Source organism: Rhineura floridana, chromosome 8 (assembly GCF_030035675.1).
Source record: "Rhineura floridana isolate rRhiFlo1 chromosome 8, rRhiFlo1.hap2, whole genome shotgun sequence".
In the NCBI taxonomy this organism is placed as follows: Eukaryota; Metazoa; Chordata; class Lepidosauria; order Squamata; family Rhineuridae; genus Rhineura; species Rhineura floridana.
The window spans coordinates 41,071,653-41,092,933 of record NC_084487.1 but is presented as its reverse complement, the minus strand read 5'-3'; the positions used below and the strand labels follow the sequence as shown (position 1 = coordinate 41,092,933).

Genomic DNA, 21,281 nt, shown 5'->3' with positions numbered 1-21,281 from the left:
GCATTATCAAAATGGGGTGGAGGAAGAGGGAAAATAGTTTGTGATGAATGAGGCATGACACAGCATTAATCCCTTGCATGCCAGGCCTCTCTGCATCCCTGCCTCCCCTTCAAGGCCATGGTGTAGCAAGAGGTATGCAATGTCATCCGTGTTCTAAGCATGCTCCTTTGCAGGACAGATGCAGAATATTCCACAGCTCTGGAGTTGCGTATCATTCTAGTCAAAGATGGCTGTGGTTAAGTGGACAGATGTAGTGATCCTTTTCATATTTTCTTTGTTTGTCTGTCTTCACAGTTCCTGGCTTCCCTTACCCAACTGCAGCCACCACAGCAGCCGCTTTCAGGGGAGCCCATCTGAGGGGCCGAGGAAGGACAGTGTATGGTGCAGTGCGGGCAGTACCTCCAACAGCCATCCCAGCTTACCCAGGGTAAGGGTTGGAAATCAACATGAAGTGCTCTGCAGAGCTGGAAAGTTTTGCTGATTCACTAAAGCGAAATAGAAACATGATGGATGGTGAGAGTCAGGATATGCCAACACCAGAACACTCTGCACCCAATCGTACTTGAACAATCTTACATTTATGACTGAAAAAACTTTTTCATTCATTGTCTTGGAGGTGCATCAGTGAAGGGAAGCTGTTAACGTGCCAATTCCTCTAGCAAGTGGTAGCAGTTTGGCTGCATTGGTAAAGAAATACTGCTTCAAGAAAGCTACGGAAAGGGTGTAGAGTCTGCAGAGTGAGGCAGCTTCTGCTCTCTGAAGTCCAGTTTCATTGAGTTATCCAGGAGTGGCAAGTGTTACTTGATAGCTTCGTGGCATATTGCCAGGACACAGGACAGTTACCCACAATGGATTTGCTTTCTTGGTTGGAGACATTTTTGAAAAGGGTTAATAACAGAAATTTACCAAATCTGTTTTTGTAATAAATAAAATAAATGAAGGGGATAAATGCTTTGTTTTTTTAAAGAAGTTTTTCAAGCCTTAACAGGATGCCAATTGTTCAGACATTTTTGTTGTCTGGTAGTGTTCTCCAAGCATCTTTCTCAGATTAAAATCCTTCTCAGAGGAAACCTGAGCAGGAGAGAAACCACCTAGATAGAGCAGATTAGATCCTGATCCTCTATCCTTCCGACTAGGAGCAGTCATATACCAGGTTGTCTGCTGCAGGGATGAGTAATTACAGCTGAAAAATGCAGCCCTTGCCTAATTGCCTGCAGATGGAGGGGTGGGAAGAAAGTGGGAGAAAGAAAGAAAAGAGGGAGTGTCTGCCTTTTTTTGATCTTGGCTCTGGCTCTGCCCAACACTCACATGATGCCCCTGATGGATTATAACTGAGAGAATATGGACCCCAACAAAAAAAAGGTTCTCAATCCCTGGTCTACTATTATAGTGATACGCAGGAATGATAGTTCAGTTGGACCATCTTACTAACTAACAAGATTGAATTGCTCTGCCCAGAATTTAAAATGGGTCTTAAGGGGAGGAATATGCAGTTGCCAGATGTTCAATTCCTTTACAATAGAAGATTGTACAATTATCCCTTACTGTTCCACTCTATTTAGTAGCAAATACCTATGTGGAGCTTCCTTCTTGAACTGTACAGGAAGAATTGCTACAACAGTCCTCTGAAATGTATTCCATAGATTAATCACGTAGCATCCCTCTTGTATTGATTCAGATGTAGGTGTCGATACTTGGAAATGTAAAACTGGTTGTAGGAGCATTTGTTGTTGTTATCCCTGATAGTAACGGCTAGAATATTTCTAGAAAAGAGGCTGTCCTTTCTAGTACACCAGGAGAACATCTTCAAGGTCTCAATGAGGTTGGAACTGAATATTTCAATCCAGCACAGCTTGATGGTTCCCACCCCAAAATGGCTGTCACAATATTTATTTTATATAGAAGTATATTTATATATTCAAGTGATGTTAAATCGTCCACTGGTTCTCTCAAACCTTCCAGAACAGTACCAATTAACTTTGTAAAATTGACCAGTAACTCGCCTTCTGTCACTGCTGGAATCTCTGGTGGATCCTTGTGCAGCAGACAGTGAAGACAGAATTTTGGCTCTTGTGCTGGAGAAAAGAGTATTTTTGGTGGTACAATTTGTCTCAATATACTATAGGGATGGGGTGGGGGGTCAGCTTGTCTAGTGAAACAAATAAGTTTCTTTTTCTGGGGGCATAAATGCTTGTTACTAGGTAATACATCACTTTTCTCCCCCTTAGTGTTTTAAAATAAAAGATTATAAGAATTGGATGTTTTTCTCAGTGTTGTAAATTGTTGAAAAGGGGACATTCACTTAAGCGGAAATGGTGATAGAAAGCACTTTGGCAGAAAACAAGATTCTCCAGAACTTACTCTTACAAAAGATGTCATTGAAATAATCATACATTGTGTTTACAAGGTGGACCTGATAAACTCAACCCAGCAATGAAAGAACCCCATTTCCCCCCGTCTGTAATACAGTTACGATATGACCTGCTTCTCCCTGCTGAATCAGTGTTACTTCCTCTATCAGATAGTGTCATCAGGCCTGTTTGTCCGCATCAACTGTTTTTTTAGATCAAGATGCTGCTTTGTCCATAGGGAATGGATTATGACCATAATGAGCCTGGATACCACCTGATCACTTAAACTTAGCACTAGCTTGCATCACTGTAGAACTCTGATGATCATAAGGTAGACTTATAGCCAAGCTATCCTAGCTTTGTTGTTTGTAACTTCCTATAGGTGGGTGTGCTGTGATCAGAGTGGGAGAATCTTGGCATCAGTTTGTACTCCAGTTGGCATATGGAAAAAATTACACGTAATACTGCTTCCTTCCTCCTAGCCTGTGATAACGCTAACTGGTAAGCCAGACACATGCACAAAAGGATCTCAGATATGGAGAACTAATGCTTTTTAATATGAGTGATTTAGCATACAGCTTATCCAAAGGAACAAAGCAGGAGAAAGCTGTGCAATGCTAAAGCATGCATTCATAACCAGGGCTGTGGCAAACCCTCTTTTCCTTCCTTATCCTTCCCTGGTTCTTGCCCTACCATAGCAAAGTGCTTTACACTGTGAAATATTGCAGTAAGTGTTGGGGCTTCCATATTCCCATTTTTTTTTGCTTCTGGGAGTGCTGGGAGAAACTAATAAAAAAAGCTTTCTCATTTATCTCTCCAAGTGCTGCTCTCTGCTGCGGAACATGTTACTATCAAGGATCCCCTTTACTTTTCAATTCTTGGACCTTAGATCAGTCATCTAACCCTTTTAGTTCATTATCTCTGCTTGTGAAAGCAATGCATTGTGGGTATTTCTTTTTTGGTTACATTTGTGCCTACCTGGATCAGAATTGATTGAGTGGGAACTTTTTTCCCTCTGGGGTGTTACATCAGTACTTTTAAAGTGCTGAATAATAATACTTTGCATGCATGTGTGATCAGCCAAATCATATCGCATGTCTAATGTACAGGGTATATAACAGGTGATGTATGGATATCAGAGATGATCGCACAGGGGTGCAAGATGCATAATTATACACAAATTTTGATGTGTTTCTGACCTAGGTGGACTCCAGCCCTTGATGAACTTCTTCTAAAGAACTTGTTGGTTCTACCTGAAGCCCATTACATGAAGCCATTTTGTCCATGTGTTTAGGGGGTTAACTAAAACCCTGACCAGGTTAACTGCTAGAAGCAAGGTTTCTCAAGTTACGTTTCTCATCTTCAGGGCATTGGGTCCTTTAAAAAAAAGAAAGACAACACTCTTTGTATGATAGAAGGGTTGTTCTCTCCCCATCCCCCCTTTGCATACTGTCTCCTGTTCTGCCCTGCCCGCCTGCATGCCGTGGAAGATGACATGGAGCTGTCCAGTGTGTGCGCGCACACACAATCTCTTGCTGATTTGCTCCTGCCCGAGAGCCCAGGTTATGGATTCATACATCACCTGCCTGTGTAAAATGCATGTGCATGCTGCCGTCCTCAATAACCGGAATGTGTTTTCTGTTCTTTTTGTTTTGTTTTTTGTTTTTGTTTTGTTTTTGTGTGGATTTTCTGCAGTGTGGTTTACCAAGACGGATTTTACGGTGCTGACCTCTATGTAAGTACACACACTGGAACCTTCTCATCCCCAACCCCTGATAAGCCAGCCTTTTTTTTTTTTTTTTTTTTGGTTGATGTTTTTAGTTTGCTTTTGTTCATTTCAAATATAATTTACTTTAATTTTCTTCTTCCATGTGAATATATACATTTATGTATTTAAGAATGCAAGCATGTCTCTCTGTCACTGCACTTGCCCCTGGGCGCAAGACCTGAGCCTCTAAGTTGTCTGACCATTACCAGGGTCAGTTTACTGGGTTGGGTGTCCTCTTCATACAGGTACAATGTACTGCTAATCAACCTAAGAGAAGATTAGCTGATTAAAATTTTAACGTAATGCATCTCTGATGGGCATAATTCCACTCCTAAAATGAAATAAAAATAGCAGGATTGGTTTAGCCTCAGATCTTTCCTTTCTCTCACCTCTTCACATTCTTCTCTTGGGACCTTTTGAAGGTTTGATTGATGTAGAAAGCCTAGAGAACTCATGGTTTACAAAAACGCTTGTAGCATAGAAATGTGAATGCCCTCTTGGAAAAAGTGTTTGCCTTTGAATGGTACTAGAGTCACTTAAAGGTAAAGTCTTGATACTTCATTCCCTGAACATAATGGTGCCTTCAGTCCCATAGTTGGTTCTCCAAAGTTCCCCTCGGCAAAAATATTAGGTAAAAGGTCATCATCCTCTTGTACCTCTTGAAACATTTCATTAACCTTATGAAGTTTTGCATTGCCATGTGACTCTAGCCGGCAGTCTGCTACACAGAATTTCTTAGACTCTAGAGCAGCCTTTCCCAACCGGTGAGCCTCCAGATGTTGCCGGACTACAATTCCCATCTTTGCTGACCATTAGCAATGCTGGCTGAGGCTGATGAGAGTTGTGGTCCAACAACATCTGAAGGCACACTGGTTGGGAAAGGCTGCTCTAGAGTCTGATGCGCATTTACATCTAACACAAAACTCAAAGATATCATAACTAGCTCATAAACACAATTGGTGGTGTTTCTCTCCCCTTCCCCGTTCTCTCTTTGTCTCTCTCTGTTTTAAAAGAGAGATATAAAATCCCCCGGATATACATCACATGACAATAAATCTTAGCCCAGTACTGCCCACTTTGTATTAATTTGAGTAGTAGCAGCAGAGGTGCAGCTTTGATGTTACAGCAACCTTGTAGTTTACTTCTCATCTGTACAAGTCTTTGTACTTCATAAGGGGGCATTTGTCATGCATAGGCTAGCTGCAGTAAGTTGGATCCACACTGGCTAAACATAGAAAATCCTACTGTGATGGTTATATTTCAACTCATTGCAAGCATTACTGATTTGTGGATCTTGTATACACACATTTTCCTACCTTGGCCAGATTTTGTTACATAATTTGTGTAGAAATTCAAAAGAACAATGCTAGGTTTCCATGAGCACTACTAAATTGCTGTCACATAGAGAGGAAACAGCTGGATACCAGTCATGCAGTGAGGAGACAAGCAAATGAATGGCATCCTTTGCTTAGCATCATCCCTTTCTCAGCCAGAGATGCGAATGACAGGCAAGGTGTCGAGTCCGGTAATTTCCCCACTCTTGTTGAAATACTTTTTCCTTCCTGAGTTGTTTATGACAGGCAGCAATTTTAGTAATATATAGAATCAGCACACCACTTTCTATTGCATAAAACCCTTGGCATTTAAATATGTCTGAGGCCTAAATGACATTGATTGGTCCTTTTACTATAAACAGTGTAGATCCCATACTTTAGTGAGGTGAGGAAGAAAACAAAATTACAGCAAATGAAGTTTCTCAAGGTAGATTAACCAAGCTTTTCCCATTGCTTTTCATTGTCATATCTTCTCAGCAATCTGCTTGCTGCTGTCAATTGGCATGAATCGAAATGAATACTGTTTCCTTGTGACAATTTACTAGCTATTGATGTTCCTGCCTGGGAAAATAGCCATTGTAGGGGGAATAACGAGGGTATCAGTGTTGTGTAGCTGTACTGGAAAGGTAGCTGAGGACACTTTCTTAGAAGCTGGACTGAAGGAAGCTAGATGCAAAATCACCTCCATAAAGTTCAGCTGGTGGCAACAAAGTGAAATAGTGAGAGAGGGGATAATATGCAGGCCGAAAAGAGCAAAGAAGAGAGCAAACAAGTGGCCTCCCATTCGGTTCACATATTTGACTTTCCTTTATCCTGTCCTCCTCTCCCTTTTCTCCTCTGGGCCAATCATCCCTGCCTGACTACTTTGTTTTCATGATAAAGACTGTCCCACAGGATTTATTGTTATCTGGCATTAAAAATGCAAGTAACCAGCCCCAGGGTACAGAGGGTAGGTATGAGAAGTAACAGCTTCTAGAGCATCGTCCTTTAAGGTGGACTTGCTTTGCAAGAGCAGCTGACTTAAAAGACCAATCCTATGTATGAAAAGCGTGCTTGCATCCTCTGGAAAGAAAAGGCTGGTAAGCCCTATGGGCTTTTTGTGTGATTGTTTCCTTCCACAGCTGTGTTTTTGAACTGCTCTTCCTGTGTTCTGTTATAGAATAGTCTTACAGGAACCAATCATTAGCGCTAAAATACCTCAGGTAGGAGTGCCAGTGTGACCTGCCAACCAATCAGATTGTGGATTGCAGTGAAAAAAACAACAACCTTGAATAAATACTAACCATTCCAGCACCAAATTAGAGATGGGAACAGAGTCTTTTTTTAAAAAAAGAAGGCCAATGTACATTTGTGAGCATGTGATCAAAACTCTTGTATATCTCAGTGCTGCACAAATCCCATTTTCATAACAAACAGGGTGGCTTTCCTAAATCTAATTAGAAGGTTAGCAACCAGGCAAACGTCTTGTATTGTCACATATATGTAATTAGTGCATCAGAAGCAAATGTCCTTTTATCTTTTTCTGTTCCTTATTCATGCTTCCTGAGGACAAACCTGCTGGCCATCTTGCAAGAAAACTTAGGAATTGGTTTCAGCACGTTCTGCCTTGTTTTTGTTATCTGTTATTCAGTTTGGAAGTGGACACTTGAATTTGAGGGTTAAAAAAAATCAACAAAATAATTGACTGGACCCATTTTACTGGGATGTGGTAACTGTCAACAGCATAAACAATATCCTGATGGTGCCCTAGAGACAAGAGGCAGATTGACAGCATAGAATTCCAGGAGTGTTGCCCTGTTTGCTGCCCTGGACTCCTTCTGGGAGGAAGGGCGGGATATAAATTTAATAAATAAAATAAAATGTCCTTGACTGCTTACCCTGCGTGGTTGCCTTTAGTTCACTTAGTTTCATATTTATACTGTGTTGCAGAGCATTGTTGTCAGTTTAAGATAATTTGATATTTCAGTTCTAATTTGTCCGGAAAACTGCCACCACCACCCACATGTAACTGAAGTTCTATAAAACTTTATAAATGGGATTAAGAGTCCCAGAAGGGATGCAACTCTGCATCTAAACATGGCTTAAGCTAGTTCACCCAATGTTTTTCTCCAGGAGGGCAGTCCCAGCCTTCCTCCTGATATATCACAGATATGGTCAGCAGTGATTCATAGGGGTTGCTGCTGCTGTATATAGGTAGAGAGGTAAGACCTCCAGTTCACACATTATATTTTCCCATATGAGCACATGTGGAAGGTCTTCTGCACATGAAGAAAAGAATGTGTTATGTGAACCTGTGACTGTTGTTAGGAAGCAAAAAAAAAAAAGAACCAGCAGATGGTTCTCAAGTATGCCAAACTCTTAGAGCATCAGTATCTGCTAGATTCTTAGAGCACCAGAGTCTTGAGATATAGTAAGACATGACAAGATGAGAAGAGCTGAGATCTTATTGTTCTCATTGGGGTTTGAATGAAAGACCCCTGTGAACATTTCCAGTCAATAATGGTTGTGGTGGGTGGTTGTTTCCCTACAGTGTCAGGAATATAAGCATAGAATTGGCTCCGGAGCCATGCAGTTATACCAGGCCTGAGGGCTCATACTGCAAGAATGGTCACAACATGTGTATGTGTGTAAAAGCATGATCCTTGGGGAAATACTAGATGATTCTTCAACTTAAAAGCTTCACTGATACCGATAAAATTAAAAAATTGCATTATGACCTTTCCGTGAAAAGCATTTGTCCCCTACGTTTGTAAAGATAAGAAGTGTAAAAAGTTAACATGTCAAAGTTATTACTGTACTCAAAAAAACCCATAATAACTTACATAGTCACTAAAACTCTGATTTGACTTAATAAGGAAGTTTCAATGTTTGTATTAATTGAAAAAAAGATAATGAAACCATGATTGGTGTATTGGCAATTCTCCTCAAAAATCCAGAAAGATGTTTTGTCTTGCCTTTGGTTGCCAAGCTGTAGCTTACTCTTGCGTTGTTACTGCCCTGCATAAAGCAATAGAGTTGAGTTTAGTGCATTTCTGCCATGTTGCTCAGGATATCCAATGTGACTGATAAATAAGAATCCCCCAGCCAGTCTGTACGGGTCTTCATGTACATACATGGGGATTGCTGCTTCATGTACGTACATAGGGATTACATACATGATGGGAAAGCATAATTAAAGAGTTTCTAGCAGCACTTAAGTCACATCAAGCCCAAATGAAGTTCAGACTAAATGAGACTAATCTCTACCTTTCCACCTTGCTAAAGCAGCACTTCGCCAGTCCTTATTCTGATTTATATCACCCCATGCTGAAGCAGACAGCCATTCTGTGAAGAGATTTTCCTTTACTAGGTATTGCCCATTTAACAGTCCCTGCCACCACCACCACTCCTTTTCCTCTTTTTGGTAGAGGTTTTGTGGCTGTCTTGCTTATAGGAGAAAAGTGTCTGGCATCACATGCTCACAGTTAACCCAATTGGTTTGGGGGTGACAAAATATGGCCACAGTCATTTATCTAATTGAAATTTGGGGGATTTGGCACAAATATACTAGAAACTGAGATTATATCATTTTCAGTATATGTTCTTTACTGTCCAGCTATAGAGAAATATGGAACAGCTGGTCATGTCTGTCCCTTTCACTGGTTGACAGGAACACTATATTCCTTTTAGGACTGTCCTGTAATGATTAGGGTTAAGTGCGAGTGGCTGCAGAGAAGTGTAAAACATACTTGAGGGTAAGAGGAGGAGAACAAGATAATCCTTCTATGTGTGGGGCAGTCCTCTTCTGGCAAAGCTGTGAGCATACAGGAATTAGAGTGAGGTTTTACAGGGGCCCTGTGCATGTTCTATGGAATTTCGAATTACGAAGTCCCCAAAACTTCAAATGCTGGAAACTTCTGCTGCATGAAGAATCTTGTACCAGGATTTAAACGTCTGTTTCACGAACATCTAAAATTTGCCTAGAATGGGGAGAAATAAGAAATGTAATGGGTTTTTTTCTTATTCTTGTTGCATTATGATCTGCTAAATTTCAAGCAAGCATTATCCCACCCGAACAGCTAACTGTACGTGCTTCTTACTCTTCAGTGAGGAGCATGTCAGAGATTTGTTTAATCTTGGCATTATTTAATGCATACACAATAAGAATATATACTTTCACATCACACTGATGTGAGCACTCATACATACACATCCTTTATTTTATATTAACAATTTCACATCCACATAAGTGCATGCTTACCAAAAAATACACATCAGCTATTTTTAACTTCGTTTTTCCAATGAATTATTTTTCCTTTTTTTCCATTTGTTGTGCAGTCAGCTGAAGAAATGTTAACATCTCGCTCTAAATCTCTCAGTGGAGTCTCTGTTCCCTTCTCTGATATAACAGATGGGTTATTGCTTGTTATAATTATTAACATTTGTGGTGTGGGACAGGGTTAGGGAGGGAGATTTTGGGGGGGGATATGGGAATTGTTTAAGATTTGGAATGTTAATTCCAGTGGTGACTGACTGTTTCCGTAATAGCAGGTCGTTGTGGCTGCACGCTCTAGTAATTGAGGCTGTGTACTTCACCGAGCTTGTGGTAGAGCCTAGGGCAAACTGCTGTCCCAAGAGAATGCTGGGATAGATAGAACTAGCCAATATGAGTCTGAACGTGGTGATTTTGCTGGTTGTTTTTAGTTCCCAATGTCAGCATGCTTAGTTTTTGTTTTCTTTTTCAAATTTGATTAATAAATGTTAAACCATTCCCTTTCCCTACCCTGATTCCAGACCTTTTTTTTCCTTTACAAGAAATGCAAGTTAAAGAGACTGAAATGGGAAAAAGCACTTTCCTTTGTTTCAAACTGCATCTTATCCTCATGTTCACAATCGTACTGAACACAACTGATTATCTCAAATGTCAGTAGAAAAATATCTTGGGAAAGGAGTGCACTGGGCACAATTTGAGGCAAGCTGCTTATCCGTTACTGTTGCCAAAAACAGAAATGGCTACATCTGAGCATGCCTGAATATCAGATGTGTTGGTAGTTCTGCAGCCTGATTTTTGGAAAACAAAAGAAAAGGGATGATTGCTGCAAATGTGTATCCAGAGCTTGCTATGATCTCCTCATTGTAAAATTCTCTTTTAGCTACTGGTAAGTACTGTAATGGGATTAACAAAGAATTAAAACAAAGCTACTGGGAGACTTATCATGACATTTCCTCATTCAGGGAGAGAAGCAATAGAACAATTCTCCATTGTTCTGTAGCAGGGATCTTGAAGTGGCACCTATCTTTGGAATCATGTTAACGTAACATAGTTAGGTAAATCAACTTGCATGTGAACCAGGGAAAAGGACTCCCCCCCCCCCAAAAAAAGCTCTAAAGGTTAGACCCTTTTCCTAAAAGTTTGTTTTACTGTACAAGTGGAACAACTCCGAATTCTGCAATAATTATGAAGGGCTTCTCCATCTTGTAATAGCTGGATGGAGAGAAGATACCATTATGTTCATACTGAATTTGCATTCATAATACATCTGTTTTATACTTTTAACACATCTACATTTATTTTGTTTTAGGCTGCTCACTTCCCTACATTTCCCCTTCAAACAACAAAAAAGCCAGAAACATAAAATTAAAGTTATGATTGTCCCTACACAGCTATGGATACTAAGCAATAGAACAAAAACACACATCTGGCTTTTACAACCATTTCGTTAGGTAGTAGTTGCCATGCTGATCCCAGAAAACCTAAAATACAAATAAGGTAAAATTGTCTATTTTTATTGGGCCAACTTTGGTGGTAGGAATATTAATATTCTTCTGAGTTTCCCAGAAAGTTTCATTAGGCATCACTTGAATATCGTTTTACTAGTTTATATTTTTTTTGTGGATTATTGGCATTGTGCAAGCTTGAGAACCTGCACATTTTCTTCTTTTACAAAGATGGTTATTTTAACTCAGTGTAGTGGCCATAGTTTCAAGCTTCTCCTGATTTGCTGTTATAGCTTCTATTCTGTATAAACAATTTGAGTGAGTTTTGAGGTGGAATTTTCTGAAAAGAGGCAGGCCCTCTCCATTCATCTTCAAGTTGTTTTCACATGTCTTAATTATGTCATTGGTCTAGTAAAATTATAATAAGATACTGCTCTCTGCTTCTTTTTCATGATGATTGCACTAGTGGCCTATAGCATTTTAGTGTTTTTTAAAAGTTAATTTTTATTCCCAGAACAAGAACAATAAAAATATAGGGCTAGCAACCCAGCAAGATTGTTCCATAAAATCCTACTGTGCAGCTGAGTCACGCATTAGAAGGAGAACATGATCATGTCTCTTCATAACAACTTACTCTTTAGCAACATTTACTACTACTACTAATATGGCCAATAGCATGTTGGTAACTGTACAACATGAAGAAATGAACATGGTGTGTCTTTAGAGGGCTTTGGGCATGCAGTTTTGTGCAAGAGATAGGGTGGGTGGGGAGGTGGTCATGTGAAAGAAATAGAAGGGGGTAATGAGGTTTGATAAATAATGAAGTAGAGGCTAAATGGGTTAGCAGTAGATTTTGGTAGTCCGAGAAAGGATTTGTAGAAGGTGTAGAGGATTTTATGGACAGATGAGAAAAGGGGACTGGTTTTCACTGATAGAGGCTGATGATGTTTCAAGCATGTGAGTAAATGAAAGGAACAAGGGCATAGCTAATGGGGTGCCTTAAAAGCTCAGATTCAGTCTTAGTCTGAAAAGCTAAGACTTAGTTACCCAAACCAAGAGGGTGCTGCTGTAGAGGCTTAGGGAGAAGGAAGAATTTGGCATAGTGATAAGAAGCTGAAATATTTTTTCCCCTAAAGGCATTCTGAATTGACTGAAGAAATAGCAGAGGAAGAGATGGCAGGAGGGAAGTCCATCCAGATGATGGCATATTAGTTCTTTGGAGACTACAGGGCTTGATCTTGACACTCAGCTGTTGCCTTTCATGTATTGAATTTTCTCCTCAAAGATTGCCTTCAGCTTGCACGTCTGTCTGTAATTACAAATGTCAAGCCTCAGAAGCCTCCATTCAATTTAAGAGAGCCTACTTGGGGACAACTGTCTTCTTCTGTATGTTGGTTACTTGTCTCTTGAGTTATCTACCTTCTTCATTCTGGCTGGCCCAGAATATGAGAGCTGAGAAGCCAGTGATCTTAGTATTTACTCATCTCAATGCCTTTCTTGAGGATCTGGGCTTGAAACTTTTCCCTTTCCTAAAATAGCAGCAATAAAATAGGGGAATATTTGTGGAAGTGATTGTGCATTATTCTGCTTAAAATAATAATTTGTGACAATTGTTACATCCCAGGGATCTTTTTTTTGTTTTTCTTGCTGATTCACCCTCCTGCAGAGACTACCATAGCAGAGGCTTTTCCATCTGATTTGTCTGACAGAGACTTGTTGTGTGATACAGGATTTTCCCTCAGCCACTTGGGGCAGGGGAGTGACAAAAAAACGTTGGTTGGGGAAGGCTTTCATGATTTATTGTGACATTGGAGTCGATGCAGTTTGAAGCATTTCCTCTCTATGTGTTGTACGTGTAACTCCACTTTGTTAGAGGGGACAGGTATCTGTAAAGTCAGTTCTCTTCTTTCCTGCAGGGCGGATATGCAGCCTACAGATATGCGCAGCCTGCTACGGCAACGGCAGCCACTGCTGCTGCAGCCGCTGCAGCGGCTTACAGCGATGGGTATGTAAAGAGGGGGTGGTTCCGATGTATCTGGCGATCAAAAAAGTAATGTTCCATCCCAGCACTCCATTGCCCCATGTTCCCCAACACCCCATGTATGCAAACCTTTAAAGCAACCCTTCCAGCTGGGCTTTGTAGCTTAGCAGGTATTATATGACAACAGCGCATTTTAAGCGTATGGTTTTGCATCATCACTCGTTTCCTTTTCCAAAAGGGGCAGCTAGGTTTTGTGTCAGGAGCAAAGTAGCCGGCTCTGCTCTTTGTCCCTACACAATACACTGGTCTTTGTGGTTGCCACCTATTGGAGGTGGGAGAGGGCAGTGATAATTTTTGCAAGTGTATTAGTTTATATACATTAGAATTGCATGTACTGTTGGCACCATGGAAGGAATAATGGAATTTGTGCTATGAAGGAGAACACTAAGGCCAGCTGTAGCTGTGCTGGTGACTGGCCTTGCTGCCCTTTCCTTTTGTCCTAGACAGATAGGGGGTGAAATGGGAAACTGCAGATACTGAGAGGAATTTCTTAGGGGTGGATAGTGATGTGCAGCTGTTTTGGTGCATAGCTATCTGTGACCACATAATTATTATTGGTTCGTGACCATATGGTCACTGGAGGTCATTGTGCAGTTTCAGAAACACAGCACAGTCCTTTTCTGAATTCCTGATCTGCAGTCGAAATTAGTAGACACCCCATATCCTCCTTTGGTCCCCTTGGTGAATAAGACGGGTCGCTGTGCTTGGTTCTTTCCTTCAGACATCAGCATAAATGTAAATAGATGATGTCATAGCTCTGTGATGATTACTAGAGGCCACTGAAAACATGGTGGTATGGACTTAACCCATACTTTTGTCAATTCCCTCAGTAGCTACACACACACACCAACCATGGAGCAGAGCGCTCATTGTCAGAATCTTTTCACCCGCATTGGGGGTGTGGAGAGCAGGAGAATGACAGCCATTTTGTGACTTTAGCAATTAGCTAGCCCAGTCTGTTAGGTTTAAAATTGGCTGGAGAATATTCTTGGTGTACCCCCATTTCTCTGCCAGTGACATGGCTACAGTTGTCAAGCAGTTAAAGATCTTTGATGATAAAGCTCTATGTGTCAGAGCAGAATAATAGTCATACTTATGACTGATGCACAAAGTAACAAAGCATTTGCATGGAAGTACAGTCTGTGTAGCTTTCACTCTTTCTCTGCACTTTTTACATTTCTCACACTGCTCTGTTTGGCACTACTGTGGCATGTGCCCAAATATCAATAGATGCCTCCATGTCTTACACTACTGTGTACTCTGGCTGTTGGAAGCTCTCTTTTTAAGGTGTCAAGCATGATGTCTGCCTAATTCCTTGCAAGACCACACTTAGCTAGAGCTGTCATGGCTTTTATGGGTAGCAGGATTCCTGAAATCTAAATTATGACCCTCTCATGTTGGAACAAAAGGCAACTTTTCATAGCAGAGCTCCAGACATGCTTACAATGGGGGGGGGAATCCAGAATGAGCTTTCTTTAAAACAAAGCTTTAATTTTATTTCACTGTTTGGGGGCTCATTATTTCTGAGTATTTGTAGTTAGCACCGCTGTATATCAACCCAAAAATTCCCTCTTGAAATAAGCTGCCTCTTTGGAAATGGGGGGGGGGGGAGGGTTCATGCCACTTCTCTTTGCTCTGGCGACACAGATATCTTAACAAGTCTTTCTGTGAAGTGACTTGTTTTTCTTCCTCCTCCCTTTCTTTAGTTATGGCAGGGTGTACACAGCAGACCCTTACCACGCCCTTGCCCCTGCCGCTAGCTATGGAGTTGGCGCTGTGGTGAGTATGACTTCTCTCTCTTCACAATTCTGTGTTTTCACCAAAAGATCTTCACTTGCAGTAGATTCTTTTGTTAGTGCCATGTGTTGTACAGTAAGTGAAGCATCAGATGTATCTGTTAAGCATTGTAGCAGGAGGGAAAGGGTGGGATTCCACTCTTTGTGTGCGAATGGTAAGAATGGAAAGGCAAGAAAAGCGTATGAGAAAAAAATACACCTCCCTCCCTCTCCATCAAAAGGGAAAGTAATGGCAGAGTACTCAACTAGCAGGAGATGTCTGAATACAGATAGCAAATACATCTGTGTTTCAAATACAGTCAAGGACTTGGTATAATATTGCTGTATTATACATACAATATCTGAAGGCATCCCAGAATCAAAAGAGCTGATTTATTGCCTTGTTTTTTAGTCAGTGCTATAACTTTGTTATTATTAAACAACCACATAGTAAACCAGGGGTGAGAAATGTAGTGGCCCTCTGGATGTTGTTGGACTGGTACTCCCATCTTCCCTGACAGTTGGCCATGCTGGCTGGGGCTGATGGGTGTTGGGGTGTTCAACAACATCTGTAGGAGGGCCAAAAGGTACCCAACCCTGTAGTGAACAAATGTAGTCAAGCTTTTCATTTTAAACTGGACATTGCTTATTGAGTTGCGTTTTGCTAGAGGAACTGTAAATTATCCCAGAGTGGTTTACATGGAAGCTGAGCCATACCACCATTTTTCTGCTTTTAAGCATCCCAAGGTTTTTCTACAAGGAGTAGTCTTGTCTGCAGATGATCTTTCATTCCTTCACAGCAACTTTTGGTTTTGCTTAAGTCATGTTGACACAGCTCAGTATGCTGGCTCGGGGAAATCCATGCTGTTTAGTTCAAATGAATGGGCTAGGAAACCAAGCAAACAGAAGGGCACAGACCAGAAACTCCAGGCCACAGCAGCAGAGTTAACAATTGTCCCAGATTGTCAAGGTCTGAGGCTGTTCTTGATAAAGTGTAAATGGGGCTGGGCATTCATAGACCCGTGCTGGAAGCTGGTTGGTGCCTGAAGAAACTTATTTAGGAGGCAGAAAGTTCTGTAGCAGGTGTCAAATCTTTCCAAAGGCTTTAACCACTACTTTTTTTCTGTCTATTACCTCTACAGGCAAGTTTATACCGAGGCGGCTACAGCCGATTTGCCCCATACTGAAGTGACATGAGCCCCCCCTGCAAGTGGGACAGCCCCCCAGTTCATGAGGCCTGGCTATTGCAATATTTACTAGTAGAGGAACTCTATAGCAAGAAGAGGAGGAAAACAAAAGAAAAAACAAGAGAAATACTTTTTTATACCTCACTATGTTCTTTGAATATGTATTTTTTCTTTAAATTTCTGCCTTTAATTCTTTTGTTCCAAAGATTGTGCATTTTTGGGGTTTTTGGTTGTTTTTTTTAACTGTGGTAAACATAATGCATTTCCATGTCTGTATATGCGTAGCTTACCCCACCAATCACAAAAGAGATGATGAATAGTGCTAAGGAGCACCATTAGGAACCAATATCATGGAACTAAATCAGGAACATGCAGCCGTTAATTGTACCTGGGTCTGGTGCCTGAGGCCTGCAACACATGAGGAATAGCCCCTCTGCCTGCAAAGGGCAGCGCTGCTTGACTGTAGCTGGAACCTGCATGCTGTTTGGAAACACAAAACATTCCCCATGTTATTACCATCTGACAAACATGGGCTCAGGACAGTTCCACAAGTGTCAAGATTTTACAGTTTTCAAGATAAGACTCCTCAAAACTGCCCAAAGACAACGTCTGTTAATGGTTTTAGGAGACAAGACTTGAAGTGAATTTGTGATCTTATTCCTTCTATACATACACCTAACTTTAGTGATTGTTGTCCACTACCAAGGCTCTACTTTTTAGTTTCTTTCACTTGCTATGGTCTTCCTCTCTTCCTGTCCTTTCCCTCTTTTCTTTGCTGGAGGAGCAGCGGATATGGGACAGTGACTACAAAACTTGAAGTCAAGGTGGAGGGAGTTACCTCTTTGATAACAAGGAGTATGATGGCCAAGTCATACAGATCCTGAAGTTATAGAAGAACGATGATGGGGGAAGCTTGCACCAGTGCCACTTTGAGCTACTCAGATATCCCATTGTCCGAGATCCCTCTTTTCACCCTTAGCTTTGCTGCAAGTATGCCACCAAAAAATTGCATGAAATGAGAAAAACGTGGCCTAGATTGATCCTAGAAAAGCAGCGGAGGCAGTGGGGAGGAAACTTTGTATCATAACACTATTCTTAAACTCATCATTGTGTATCTTCAGCATCTGGGATCAGGCAGAAATATAGTTCAAAATATGATGTAGAGAAGGAACTTCTGACTTGATATGTAATGCAGAGCTTTCAGTGGGCCATCTTCTGCCTCTCTGGAAAGAAATCTGTATCCAGACTGCTCAACTTGGGTGTGAACTGTAGGCTGTGAGCTGAGAGGGGCTTCAAAAAGACACTGAGCCCAGGGATTGCCCCTTACATTTTTATCATACATGGAATGTCAATTATATTATGCAGTGGTTTATTCTGTACGTTGCTATAGAAGCGTGAGTGTGACGACAGGCAAGCCCTTTGCCCTCTGCCTGCTAAGCTTTTATGATTCTCTCAGCACCTCTTGCAGACTCTCTGCAGCTGTGTCTTAAAAACCCTACATGTTAGAGAAGCACAATTCCCTTTGGCTCCTTGGCCTGCCTAAATTGGTACTGGGTGACATTTCACCCCTTAAAGGGCAGCTAGGGGTGGACTTGTAGCTGAAGCCTTCTCAACTCCTGTTGTCATCTGCTCACCAGTGATGTCAGCTTAGGAATGGAGACATCCTGTTGCCCTTCAATGAACAGGGCTACCAAGGAGGTGCACTGGCCCAGTCATACACAACTTGTGTCTTTTGTTCACAATCCCCTTGTGCCCTCTTAGTCCTTGCCAGAGAACACCAAGGATGCTAGAGAGGATGCCTGAAGCAAGAAGTACAGAGATCTTAATTAAGCTAGAGACTCTTAACAATATTGATTCTCTGGAACAAGGTGACACCAAACTGCCAGCCTATTGGCCACTTTTCTTTTGTTTTTATTGTCTTGCTTTTCAAGCCAAAGTTTGGTTTGTTGCTGTTATGACAATTTCTGTTGTTTTTGTATATAATTATTTTAGTTAGGTTGAAAATGGGGAGAGGGAGTGTCAGGGCTTTCACTAAATCAAGGAAATTAAGAGGAAGATCAGATTTTACGGCTTACATAAATTTTCTAGTGTCATATTCTCTGGAAGTCCATTTCCATTGCAAAGCAGATGGGGGTAGGATCGAACTCCTCCTGACGGAATGAGGCACAGCAAAGACCTCTGGACTGAATAACCAGCCACATGAGGGGAGCCTTCTGTTAGCATTACAGAGAAAGATGCAGTTTGCATAGCTCTTTTGCATTTGACACCATTTGGATACAGATGGATTTTCCAGGCGGTGTGATTCCTCCGTTAAGGAAGCTGAACACCGCTCAGTGCCAGTCATATAAGACTAAGCACATCCTATTACAAACAATTCCTGGTTTAAGAATCAGCCGCCTTGGCTGTCATCTAAGCTGCAGCACCTGCCCTGCAAGGTGACCTTGACCAAGGCACTTCCCTTGTCTATTAAAAGGAAGAAGGCAACCCCTCTTTTGTACAACTCTGTGAGGTCTATGGTGAAGAACACTTTATTAACAAGAAATTCCTGTCTCCTAATATCTCCAAAGCCTAAAAATATCCAATGAAACAATTTTGTTGTATAGCAACTTTTTAATAACATACTGTTACCCTTTTATCTCTAGAGTGGCTGCACCATCTTTATAGATGTGGATACAAAGTTGAGGCTTTGCAAATCCTCCAAATAGCATCTCCCCATTACTAGAGTAGATGTGGAGGAACACACCCAGATACCAAGGATGGAAACCAAATTTGGGTGATGTGCCTTTGGCTGTGTCCCACTCCTTAAGAGAGAGTTTGCAGGCAGCCTGAAAAATAGAATGCTACTTGTCAGTGCTCCAACATGCCAGCATCTGAGGGATCCTTAGCCCTTGGGGGGAAGGGACGGGGTGATTAAAAGTGTGTGTTGCTGGTTTGCACTGGTTTTAAAATAGGAAAATGAAAATCCTAGCAACAAGGCGAAGAGCCAGTGTAACGTTTTTTGTGTTTTTATTTGTCATGCTCTTGAATGTCCAACATGTTTGTAGTATACACCAGTGTGACTTGATTCTTTGTTGCATAAAACACTATTTTGATGATGTTATTGTCTGAACAGCCCAGCCCTCTGCCCATTCCGTAGCCTCCCTTTCTTACTTTGAAATTGCTTTTGTTCTGTAATGAAACAAAACCTCCATTTAATGAGACAAGCTGATTTCTGGTAGTCAGAGTTAAACTGGTCTTTGCCATGGATTTTGCAGGGGGTTCTTCTTCCCCTTGCTCTGGTTAATTCTAAGGCATACAGTGCATTACTCCTGATCCTGCCCTGTGAAACAAACTGCAATCAGATGTCAATTTTCAGAGTTTCTGCCATAACTAACAGCCAGGAGAGAATACACCAGGAATACTATAATCCTCTGCAGTCACTTTGTCAGGTTGACATTTCCAGGCTGTGGTCAGCTAGAGGTTACTTAGGAGGACTTCTAGATAAGTTGAACTTAAACACTGCCAGTTGATAAAGACTGGAAACTGAGTTTAAAAAACCCTGCTCATTTTAGCAGTTACAGGCTTTCCTGTCAATTCCCCTCCATCCTGAAGCCTTTCACTGGAATATTCACTTGACAGGTAGTCTTTGTCATGCCACCTAGTTAAAAGTTGGTTTTTTAAGAGGAAAAATTGAAGTCTCTTGCGTGGTTTTCTCTCTTTCAGGAGTGGAAGATGGCCGTCCATTTGTTGCTGCTTCAAAAGCAACTATCAAGGAATCTATAGTCTATATATTCGATATAGTTATGCATTGCAGTTTTGGCAGCTCACTCTGCCTGCAATCTAATAAGAGATAAAGTAATTCTTATGGACATTTAATTTGGGTCTGTTTGGTTTTTCTAAAATAGAAATTTATAAATAACTGGTGCAAAACCCTGGCCCAGTGGCAAATGTCAGGCAGGACTGTAGAGCAGTACCAAGATGATTTAGAGTTTACTGACTGCCCATGTTGACTTAACACTTGGAGTTCTTCAGTGCAAGGCCTGAAATGCCCCAGATTGACTTGCCTGTTCTTGCAGTGTCTCCTGCACCTCTCCCTTGTCAGGTACCCTTGGGACATAGGATGCATTGTAGTTAGATGCTATCACCTCCTCTGGATAATTTCCCAGGGTGCCCAAGCTGCTTGTCCAGGGTTTTATTTCCCTGTTGACTTTGGAGAAGCAGAATCTGTATCCCAGGACTTTGTGGCAGTCTCTAACATCCTTCCCCCTACCCCCTGGTTAAGTATCATATTGTACAGTAGCTTTCAAACCATACAGTATTCATTGGGTTACTCTTATTATTATCAAGTAGCTGGAATTGTGAAGGTCGGAGTAGTTAGATCTTTAGCTTTTATTCTTTTTTTTTGTATTACTATCCATGTGTATAAATTATTGATCATGTTGCTGGCTTTTATAAACTCTAAGCAAAGGAGGAGCCCTTCTTCACCCTTTGCGAATGGTAATGAAGCACTGTTTTTAAATAAAAGAGAGAAACACCACTCCTGGTCTCAGTGTTTGTATTCCAAGTCTCTAAATAGATTTCATATACAACTCCCCACTTCCTATTTGCATTTAAAACGGGTGGGGAACCTGTGACCCTCCAGATGAAGTTGGACACAACTTCCATCAGTCCCAATCAGCATTGTCAATGGTGAGGGAAGGTGGTAGTTATAATCCAACAACATCTGGAGGGCCACGGAGCTTTTGGTGCTTTGATCTGGAGAACAAGTCTTGATCCCTTTAAATTGTAATCTTGAAGGTCAGAGAAACCAAACTTGAGGGAATGGATAAGCATACATTACACAGGAAATCTTGACAAAATGCCAGATTCTACAATCAGCATAAATTAAAGATGTTTGTGTAATGATTCTGCTTGCAAATTTTTGCTATTGTGCAATGTGGCATTTCCAGTTTAGAAGGAAAGTGGATATGAGAAGGAAAGGGTGCAAGGATAAAGGAAATCTGGTGTTTGATAGCTATTAGAGATTTAGTGCTTGGTTCCTAATATTATCACTATAAACCATGCCCTAGTCTTTTCTTGTTTCTGAAGCTTTAGAAATAGTGTCAACAAAAGTTTAAGATTGAAACTATTATTAAAATAAGTTGTGCTC

The 21,281-nt window shown here is 41.1% G+C and overlaps 1 protein-coding gene across 15 annotated transcripts in view; it reads left to right on the top strand.

Annotated features, from left to right (window-relative positions):
- The window catches only part of RBFOX2 (RNA binding fox-1 homolog 2), a 252,551-nt gene extending 231,882 nt beyond the window's left edge, over window positions 1-20,669 (top strand). For 10 of the 15 annotated variants that reach the window (XM_061638996.1, XM_061639001.1, XM_061638998.1 and 7 more), the window contains 5 exons: window positions 295-427; window positions 6,613-6,655; window positions 13,067-13,155; window positions 14,898-14,970; window positions 16,109-20,669. In XM_061638996.1, coding sequence (XP_061494980.1) covers window positions 295-427; window positions 6,613-6,655; window positions 13,067-13,155; window positions 14,898-14,970; window positions 16,109-16,153 — 383 coding nt within the window. In that variant the 3' untranslated portion in view covers window positions 16,154-20,669. The other 5 variants (XM_061638997.1, XM_061639002.1, XM_061639000.1 and 2 more) reach the window with 4 other exon arrangements.
- The last annotated feature ends 612 nt before the right edge of the window (window positions 20,670-21,281 follow it).